The 11,519-nt window shown below is 39.4% G+C and overlaps 1 protein-coding gene across 1 annotated transcript in view; it reads left to right on the forward strand.

Annotated features, from left to right (window-relative positions):
• The window catches only part of LOC121372291 (allatostatin-A receptor-like), a 110,458-nt gene extending 99,957 nt beyond the window's left edge, over positions 1-10,501 (forward strand). The window contains exons 2-3 of the mRNA XM_041498583.1: positions 3,984-4,404; positions 8,751-10,501. Of these exons, the coding sequence (XP_041354517.1) occupies positions 3,984-4,404; positions 8,751-9,671 (1,342 nt within the window). The 3' untranslated portion in view covers positions 9,672-10,501. The remainder of the gene's footprint in view (positions 1-3,983; positions 4,405-8,750) is intronic.
• The last annotated feature ends 1,018 nt before the right edge of the window (positions 10,502-11,519 follow it).

The following is an 11,519-nucleotide window of genomic DNA, read 5'->3' on the forward strand; positions in this document are numbered from 1 at the left end:
TACAAATGCTTTCTTTTGAACAACTACGAAATTGGCTTAATTTTCAGCCACAGTATACACTGAACAAACGTTTTTTCCCAGCCAATTATTCCATCCGTTTTCCTGTGAACTGTTTTAATGAATGAGGCAAAAGGATTGCACATGCTGTATAAATGGGTTCCAGCAATATAAATGGACATCCACTTTATCTCAAGATGAAGGGGGCTTGTTAACATAAAGTTATCAAAATACCAAATTACAAGTTTAAAGTGAAGCTACAATAATAATTTCTTTCAAGGACTTTTTATACTATTTTTGAAACTACTTTAGAAACCAAAATTGTCGTATATCCCAGATGACGTTAAACAAAATTCTTTATTTTTCACGAGATATAAATTATATATACATGTAATAAACATAAATATAAACTGAGTTAAGATACTTAAATATCAAAGTTTAAACTGAATCGAGTTAAATTAGAACACGACATAGGTGCAATACTCGTAAATAAGTTGAAATAATACCAGTAGACATGAACTAATTAGTTACGAGCCACTGCATTCATTTATTAGTGAAATACAAAGACCTGCCTGAACATTTAGTGGGTTTTTGTTTAGAAAACATGACGTCGGTAAATCTTTGGTCTAGACAACTGTTTATAGTCTGGTGGACCGTGCACGCAATCAAAGTTGATTGATGTAATCTGCGTGTAAAAGTACCACTGCTTTTAATGGACTGCACCTGCAGTAACAAGGACCATCTGAAATGGCGTGACGTCAGTGCTGAATTAGACTGTGGTAACAATACCCGTCTCAGCTTCTTCGGAATCTGCCCTGGACATCTGTTTGGTTTAACGAGGTAGGGTACCCACTACAGGCGTGTTTGGACCACACCACTATAGCTGAGCTTGTTCCTTCTCCTCGTTTCATCACACAGTTTCCAGGTTTAACAAGCTAAAAGCTGTGATGTTTAGAATATTTTAATATTTAGAGATTCAGAATGGATCATCCAGGTGTATTCAATACCTATGGCGCTCCTTTCTTTGCTTTCGGTTAGCCTATCTGCTCTCGTTACAAATGCCTTGTTAAGCCAAATTGCCAGTCTGTTGTGAAATGTCACACAGTTCTCGATTTGTACATTTATAAATTCCTCTATAGATCCCATGATACTTGTACTGATGTGATTATTTGGGAGACGTGATTATACCAGGTCCAAGTTCAGCAAGTCGTTGTTTTGCTAAATGGTTGCAAATTATTTTTACTGGTTCCCGATGTGGTCATTCGATTTAATGTTTAGCGTGAAAAACAGTCTAGCAAACGTTAGTGACAATTACTGGCTGAACTTACTACAAAAACAAGTACAGGTATCCGGGTCCTGGCTGGACTGTCGAGTGATTCGTTTACTAAGAGTATTAGTAAAAGCCTTAAACAGAAAGAGTCAAACATATATGCAATATAACTGCACCACCACCACCACCATAATGCAATCTCTGTAAACCCAAGAGACGTTTACACCTATCTATGTGGATTCCTAGAAGACTATCCTACCAAGTGGTACCTTTTACTGGTGAAACAATTTTCATATTAAATTCATCAGAAACTTTGGCAGCCAAAACCCGATGATTGACCAAATTTGTACAAAATTCGTTAATAAAAATATAAGGAATGATAATCTTCTGTAGATTTTGTTTCATCCATGATCGATATTGTAAATCGTCTAAATTCGACGAAAAATATTTTTAAGTACGCGAAGATGTATATTCTCAATTCTAACATACATAACATACATAATGTCATAAAGATCGTTTAGCTTTGCGATTTACTGTGTTACTTATTTACAACATGTCCATTACTGTTTGGGTTTATTTGAGGTAGTATCTATTTGTTAAAGGTGGAGGAAAGACTTCGTTAACACAATGTGACGTCTACGGCGGTTAAAAATACAATATCGTACAATTGTTGATTTTTTACCTTCTTATGTGCTCAACAAAAATGAAGATTAGAGTTGTTACGTGATGACATTTGATGACATTCGTTAATAACGCAGACGCGAGAGTTTATTAATAGTTTATTTCTGTTTGTGTTTTGCATTACCAAGCGAGATTATAAACAGCGCAGGCGTGACGCTTTAAATGGCCTAATTACAATCTGTGAATAACTGCGGGTCTGAAAAGTCTGAGCGGAAGATTTTAACAAGTCTGTCTAATTAACTGAACTAAATACAGGAAGCAGCTAGTCTGGTCTTTGACATTAAGTATATATATTTAAAGAGACAGACGGATACACAAACACACAATGTAATATATATATATATATATATATATATATATATATATATATATATATATATATATATATACACACACACACAAACACACATACATATATACACACAAATACACACACACACACACACACACACACACACACACACATACACACACACACACACACAATGTATCATGCCATTGACAATTTCATCAGTTTAATTAGTCATTGTGCCACAGTGGTGTCGTTAAACAAAACAAACATCAACTGTTCCCTGTCTCTTCCCTACACATCAAATATTCATACACCTTTCAGTTTAAAAAGGATCCCAATAATCATGAGCAACTTTGCGAATTTATCAGAAAATTTCAAGTCAATATCAAATTTCAGTTAGTTAAACAACAAAAATTGCCCTACATCACCAGACGCCAGAAGACTTTCGAATTAGATTCTTAGGGAAGTAGTAATACAAAATATTATCTAAATTCAACTAATTCGCACTTTGGACATTGAAGAAACGACAGCTTAAATGTTGCTTTGACTACAAATAGTATACTAAAGGCCATAGTATGTACTGTCCTGTCTTTGGGGAAGTGCATGTAAAGGATCCCTTCCTGCTTATGAAAAAATGTATCGGGTTTCCTCTTTAATATATTTGTAAGAATTACCATATCTTTGATATCCAACAGTCGATGATTAATTAATCAATGTGATCTAATGGTGTCGTTAAACAAAACAAACTTTAACTTTTAACAAGTTTGACTGTAAATATAACAATGTTTTGTTTGATGTTTTACAGGTACTACGCCATCGTGCACCCGCTATCGGACTGTAAATATAACAATGTTTTGTTTGATGTTTTACAGGTACTACGCCATCGTGCACCCGCTATCGGACTGTAAATATAATAGTGTTTTGTTTGATGTTTTACAGGTACTACGCCATCGTGCACCCGCTATCGGACTGTAAATATAACAATAGTTTGTTTGATGTGTTACAGGTACTACGCCATCGTGCACCCGCTATCGGACTGTAAATATAACAATAGTTTGTTTGATGTTTTACAGGTATTACGCCATCGTGCACCCGCTATCGGACTGTAAATATAACAAAAGTTTGTTTGATGTTTTACAGGTACTACGCCATCGTGCACCCGCTATCGGACTGTAAATATAACAAGAGTTTGTTTGATGTTTTACAGGTACTACGCCATCGTGCACCCGCTATCGGACTGTAAACATAACAAGAGTTTGTTTGATGTTTTACAGGTACTACGCCATCGTGCACCCGCTATCAGACTGTAAATATAACCATAGTTTGTTTGATGTTTTACAGGTACTACGCCATCGTGTACCCGCTATCGGACTGTAAATACAAAAGTGTTTTGTTTCATGTTTTACAGGTACTACGCCATCGTGTACCCGCTATCGGACTGTAAATACAACAGTGTTTTGTTTCATGTTTTACAGGTACTACGCCATCGTGCACCCGCTATCAGACTGTAAATATAACCATAGTTTGTTTGATGTTTTACAGGTACTACGCCATCGTGTACCCGCTATCGGACTGTAAATACAAAAGTGTTTTGTTTCATGTTTTACAGGTACTACGCCATCGTGTACCCGCTATTGGACTGTAAATACAACAGTGTTTTGTTTCATGTTTTACAGGTACTACGCCATCGTGTACCCGCTATTGGACTGTAAATATAACAGTGTTTTGTTTCATGTTTTACAGGTACTACGCCATCGTGTACCCGCTATCGGCAATGAAACTGAACAGCAAGAGCCGGACACGCAAGATCATCGCCGTGACCTGGATCATCCCCATCATTCTGGCGTCCCCGTACACCTACTGCCGCAGCTACGCCTTCGACATCAACAGCGACCTAGGCCAGATCTCACGACAGATCTGCAACGACCGCTTCGACGAGATTGACGTGGCGATATACGGCGAGGAGGCGTTCGGCTCCGGCCAGTTCCGGCGAGGTTTCTTCATTTTCCTCTTCCTCGCAGTCTACGTCATCCCGATGACGCTCATCCTAGTCACGTGCATCAAGATCGCCGTGTGCCTTCTTCAGCCAATCAGCTTTAAGCGATCGCCCGTTCTAGGTCGGAAAGACGCGTCGCGGCGGAAGCACGAAGAAAATAAACGGAAGGTAACAATTACATTTATTATTGAACAGGCAGACATGGACCTGGGTTGTTGAGTTGTACCTTCAGGCTTTGCTTTTCCATTTCTTAATTACATATATCGATATGCATTGTAATTTAGCCTACATACTCGTAAATGGCAAAACAGGCCCGTAGCCGTAAGAGCAATGTTGACGAAATTGTACCATTTTTTGTCCTACTCTATATAGATAAAGAAAAACACCTGGGTTATCCCCCCCCCCCCCCCCCCCCCCCCCCGCTAGAAACTGTGCCACCCTCCGTTAGAGATCATGCCCTCCCAATGCAGATGTCGTTCCTACGGGCCTGCGAAGTTGTATACAGTTTAATACAAAATCGAATAGATCCATTTTCGATTGGCATCCCTACACTCCACGGGCCTAAACCTCAGTGTCATAGTGAGAAGCAAATGGATATAATATGTACGAGGGTGGATCAGATATGCTTCAGCTTTGTTATTCGCTCTCTGTAGAGTTATTCCTTTTTGCCTTCCAAAAAACGCCTCAACGGCATCAATAACCTCATTGTTACTCACAAAACCTAGTCAAGGCAGGTCTATTTTGAGTTTAGAGAACCGACAAAAGCCCGAGGGTGCTAGGTCAGGAGAGTAAGGTACCTAAGGAAGCAGTTCAAACTCACATTCTTCAGCTGTAGACACCACCAGTTATGAGGTGTGCACATGTGCATTGTCCTGAAGCAGAAGCAGCCCTGCTCAGAGCTTTCATCGACGTTTTTCTTTCACCCCAAAGGGTTAGAAATATGCTTAACAGTTACTCGACTATCAGACAAAAAACATGCGGTGGACAGCCTCAAACTGAGTTTCAGTAGTGACATAATTAGGACAACCTGGGCCCGTGCTTATGAACTTTTTAGAGTCCAGACTCAATCTCTAATGACGTCACACACTTATAATTTGTATGGCGTTGTCATGACATTAGTGTCTCAGACTCTATTAGTCTCGAGTCTAGACTCTACAAGCACCAGGCCTGATCGTGATTGGTATGCAATTATCACTTATGCTTATCCTTCCACACGTAAATTCAGTAACCCATTTCTGAACAGCTGAATATAATGGGCAATCATTACTGTGTGTTGTTTTCACGTCTTCATTAAAGTTAAACTTAAAAAATTTGTTTTGTTTAACGACACCACTAGACCACATCGATTTATTATTCATCGGCTGTTGGATGTCAAACATTTAGTAATTCTGAAATATAGTCTACAGTTTCCATTAGTAGCAAGGGATATTTTATATGTACCACCCCACATGCAGCATAGCACATACAACATCAGGTGAGCGCTTTACCACTGTGCTACGTCCCGCCCCTGTCTTCATTAATCTTCTTTGGTGACTTCCTCTTTTTATGTAGGCACTTGATAACCGCTTGTTTCGCTTGTTCTCCATTGTGTTTATTTCTCTGATGCTGTCGAATTTTAAAGTAGATTTCTCAAAAACCTATAAAATTACTAAACTGTAAAGTTATGTGCTTACTTCCAAGAGATGATAGTTTTTATAACCGCGTTCAAACCATAAGTGATAGAAAACAGTAAATGTTAGGCCACGAACGTTTTGATCCCCTCGTAAATACGAATCACTTCTAGTTATAGACAAATAACCAAGTGTGAAATCAGAGCACACACGTATAAAACTTCGTTTGAAGTGCACATATTACTAAACTCCAAGACAACAACAGTTGGTAACATTTACATAGACGTGGCTTTATTTTCACTTTGTGTTCAGTGAAAATAAAAGGATGATCAATAGAAATTCCATTTGGCCCAAATTGAAAATATATTTGTTAAAAAAAAACCGATCAAACAGACGCCATGTTTAATGTCTAAAAGACAAAATATTGTTATTTTGTTTTTAATTCATACTTACCGCCGAAATTAACACGCAGAAATCCGACCACTGAATGTGAAATTAAAACCATATATTTTGTATGTATGGGGGTGGATACGTGGGTGGGACACGGGGGTCATGCGGGCCACCGGAGCCCTGAGAGTGAACCCATTAGTGGGTTGGCCTCCCCCAATCTAAAATCCAGTATGCTGAACACAGATATCTATCTATATATCTGTCTGTCTGTCTGTCTGTCTCTATCTCTATCTCTCTGTCTCTGTCTCTCTCTCTCTCTCTCTCTCTCTCTCTCTCTCTCTCTCTCTCTCTCTCTCTCTCTCTCTCTCTCTCTCTCTCTGTCTCTGTCTCTCTCTCTCTCTCTCTGTCTCTCTCTCTCTCTCTCTCTCTCTCTCTCTCCCTCTCTCTCTCTCTCTCTCTCTGATATGTATACTGAGGTGAATCTAGAACTCAAATTTTACACGATTAGCATTAACATTAATGGATCTATTTAATCTAATAGATTTTTTTCTGTTCGCTAAATATTTATTTAAATATTTTCAACAAGGATTTCTACTCCATTTGAATATCTACTTTGATTGAAACCCATGTATCAAAATATATACAGACTGGAGATTCAGTTTTACTTAAATGTCGTTTTACAAAACAGCATATTCTTATTAAAACTGCTTTATTGGAATCTACATTTCTCCTACTCCTACATTTGTTTGTTTAGGTGGGTTTTTTTTTGGTGTTTTGTGTGTGTGTGTGTGTGTGTGTGTGTGTGTGTGTGTGTGTGTGTGTGTGTGTGTTTGTTTATTTGTTTGTTGTTGTTTTTTCTCTACAAATGTATGATATCGTCACAACGACTATGTGGTTAAATGGCAAATTCTAACAGATTTGATAAACACGTATCACGAACAGTCACTAGACCATTTCTTATCCTCCCTGTGACAGGCTTAATTAAACAATTTGTACGCACTATGCCGTATGGCATTTTGTCTACACTAATATTAAGTGTTAAATCAATCTCTTAGCATTCGCCTAAAGTACATTTACTGCAAAGTAGAGCGTACGTCTGAGATGAGGATCGATACTCGTTAGTGGAACCATCAAGCTGATTTTCATTGCATCCAGTACTCTATTGGATTTTTATAAATTATTATTATTATTATTATTATTATTATTATTATTATTTGTTTTGCAATATCCATCACTAGAAGTAGTATTAATTAAATTAAAGTTTAAAATTCAGAAGATCCAATGGCACTGTCCATTAAAATATTTCGGTACACTCACCAACTCTCCCCCCCCCCCCACCCCATCTCTAAATAAGATCTGTTGAATAACCAAGAGGTGAAACACGCGACTCCATTTTGACACCCTAGTACGAAAACTGCGGCTATGGCTTGTCAACATTTAAAAAATATATCAATGAATTGATGATCAACATTAATATAAAATTCAAAAGTTAAATTAAAACAAACACGTGACTCTATCTTGACCATCAACATTACATCAATATAGAAACTTGACTCTATCTTGACAATTAAATAACCATCAACAGAGACACGTGACTCTATCTTAATCATTAAATAACCATCAACAGACGTGACTCCATCTTGACCATTAAATAACCATCAACAGAGACACGTGACTCCATCTTAATCATTAAATAACCATCAACAGAGACACGTGACTCCATCTTGATCATTAAATAACCATCAACAGAGACACGTGACTCCATCTTGACCATTAAATAACCATCAACAGAGACACGTGACTCCATCTTGACCATTAAATAACCATCAACAGAGACACGTGACTCCATCTTGACCATTAAATAACCATTAACAGATACACGTGACTCCCTGACCATTAAATAACCGGTCACGTGACTCCATCTTGACCATAGAATATCCATCAACAGAGACACGTGACTCCCTGACCATTAAATAACCATCAACGGTCACGTGACTCCACCTTGACCATTAAATATCCATCAACAGAGACACGTGACTCCCTGACCATTAAATAACCATCAACGGTCACGTGACTCCATCTTGACCATTGAATATCCATCAACAGAGACACGTGACTTCCTGACCATTAAATAACCATCAACAGAGACACGTCACACCATCTTGACCATTATATAACCATCAACAGAGACATGTGATGCCAGCCTCGGTGGTGTCCTGGTTAAGCCATCGGACTGGTAGGTATTGGGTTCGCAGCCCGGTACTGGCTTGCACCTAAAGCGAGTTTTAACGACTCAGTGGGTAGTTGTAGGAGCACTACACTGTCTTTTCTCTCACTAACCACTAACAGCTAACCACTAACCCACTACCGTGGACAGACGGCCCAGATAACAGGTGTGTGCCCAGAACAACGTGGTTGAACCGTAATGGGATATCAGCACGAAAATAAGTAAAAATGAATGAATGAATGACACGTGATTTCATTTTGACTCCACCTTTTACTGGTTTATTACAGGTTGCCCGGATGGTGATCGTGATTGCCGTAGCGTTCATCGTGTCGTGGTCGCCGCAGTACCTGGTGAGCATCATCAGCCAGATCCAGTCGATACACGGGGACACGTTCCTCCGCGAGGGCAACTTCCTCTTCACCATGCTCATGACGCACCTGTGCGGCTTCCTCAACAGCTGCATCAACCCCTTCGTCTACACGGTCATGAGCGAGAAGTTCCGCCGCAGCTTCAAGCAGATCCTTGGTGCGATATTCTGTTGCTGTTGGACTCGCAACATATTCCGGTACCGCGACAGTTTCAGAGACAGTAGGTCATGCCCTTACACGACCACCATACGTCAGAGTCTTGAGGACATCGGGGAAGGGATGGACGTTCCCATGAACGACGTGCCGTCTTCCGGCGGAAGTAGCAACGAGGGATCTAATTCGAACCGGGTCCATCGCATATTTTCCAAGAACACAGATGAGATGTCGCATATATTAAGCAAATCGAAACAAAAACGTAACGACCATGGCAGGAGGCATAACAAAATGTCTTCCAAGTCGAACAAACGTTACGAAATAATGCTGAAATGCATGAAAAAGAAAACCAATGACATTATTTCCAGCTCAAAGCGCGAGGAAAATATTAAAATGCAGGTGAAATACACATTGCCGCCAGTTGAGAATAAAATTGCCATTTTAGACAATGCTGAATCGTATGGTGGCGATTCTTTAGCAGAGGTGTTAAACTGCCAGGAAATTGTGAACGACATCTGCTCGGAGAGCGACGGGTCGGAGAGAGGCATAAGAATATCGTCAGACCAGATTGACGCAATCAGGAAGGAACACGAGAGTTCGCTCGGAGAGCCTGTCAGTGAGGATGATAAACGTTTCACAATCGTGTCCAACGGACACATCAGAAACGGAAATTGTGTTCAGCTCTAATCGACGAAACGTTGCACACATTCCGTCCGCGAAAGGAAGTAGAATCGTCTCAAATGGACATCTGTCGTCTCCACCCTTGCTGAGTTTGGGTTATTTTTGTTCTTCTCGCGAGCGTTGCTGTGAGCTGATGAAACAGATGTTCAATGAGTACAGCGACGGAACTAAAATAGATGTCGGACATGCTGAACAGTGGTTGAATGCCAATTATCATTGCTTACATGTCTGTGTTCGTACACTGATGATGGTGTACTAAGAGTACGTGTTCGTGTACGCGCGTCACTCCCTGACAACCGCAAATATGATGCATTTCGTTGGACAGGTTTAAGGCTCTGAATGTCGTATAACGGCGACTTTGAGCACTAAATGATGAGAGAAAAACTGTTCAGGAAGGATCCATGTGATCATGAATTGAGGCTTCACGCTCAAGATCGTCTCTCGAAAAGTCTGGTTCAGAAACGGCGTCCTTCCTACCTATTCCCGTGGAATGTCGTGTGTTCTGCCTTGTCGTGTTAATAATTTAAATGTTTTGTTCAAACAAAAAATATTGTTTTTCTCTCAAGAAACGACTGAACCAAATCGATTTTAATATAACTTTCTCACATAATTGAAATAGAACGTCAATAGGTGTACATTTTGTTGGGATTCTTTGTAACATATTAAAATGACGTAAGCAGTGCTGGCCAGTGACGTATTGAACATATCATGTTGTATACCCACGCCCTAATGCCGGGCTTTTATTTTCTGTCTGTGATATAGCTTGTGTTTAGTGTTACAGTTATTGTGTAATTTCTCTTAGAAACACGTGAAACAATAAATTTATGCTCTATGTCCTTATACTGGTTTTTTAAAATATAATTTTCCTTAATATTGCTACACGTTGCAGAGAGGGGGTAGACGCATTGTGTGAAATGTTTGTAATATTCCAGCTTTCCCTTTCTCTAAAATGGCAATATTATTATACAAATATTTTAAATTGTGTAATTAAAATATGCTCATATACTCACATGAACATATTTTAATTACACATTTTAAAATATTTGTGCTCAATATTTTGTCTTCTGCGCAATTCGCTGGTTTGACTGAATATCTTCTTAATGCATGGTCTAAAGAGAAAAACCAATTAAGTCAATTTATTTAATTTTTTCGACAAGAAGTCGTGACACCGTCGTTTTGGCTAATGCCAAATCGTACTGTAATTTCACGGCACATCCATTTTTAGTACATGGTACAATTTATTTATAATTTGAAACAATTTTTTTCGAACATAGTTAGATGCTTTCCAAAATCAGCGACCAAAATATTTCCTATGGCAGAAAAAAAGGCTAGCAATTTTATAGTAAAACATGTACTGCGCTTAAAAGACGGATGCGTTACAGACGAATTTATTATTACCCAAGGGAAATGCGGAGTTGCGTCATTAGGAAGTATTTCAGGCCGTCTTTGATTTGAGCGAGTCACAAAGTTGACATGCTAGAGCTGGTTTAAAAGGGGAAAAAAAATACCCCCCCCCCCCCCAGTTACATGAGTTCTTAGAGGTATATTATGATACAAGTGCCCAAACACCGGAGCACATCATTCAGTTTCGCCCATCATACATCACTCTTTGACAAGAAACCTGGCGGCATCCTGTGGACTTAAAAGAGAAACGTTTGGGACCGGCGACGTCCATTCGGAGAAAAGCAGACTTCCAGGTGAGAACAGGGCCCCGTTCCAAGAAGCGATCTTAGCGCTACGATTATCTTATATGCATACCTACCTTATTTGCTTAAGGTGATCTTAGGGTTAAGATCGCTTCGTGGAACGGGGCCCAAGACTGGAAGTCTGAGCATGGCTTTGAAATCGCAGAAG

Source organism: Gigantopelta aegis, chromosome 4 (genome assembly GCF_016097555.1).
Source record: "Gigantopelta aegis isolate Gae_Host chromosome 4, Gae_host_genome, whole genome shotgun sequence".
In the NCBI taxonomy this organism is placed as follows: Eukaryota; Metazoa; Mollusca; class Gastropoda; order Neomphalida; family Peltospiridae; genus Gigantopelta; species Gigantopelta aegis.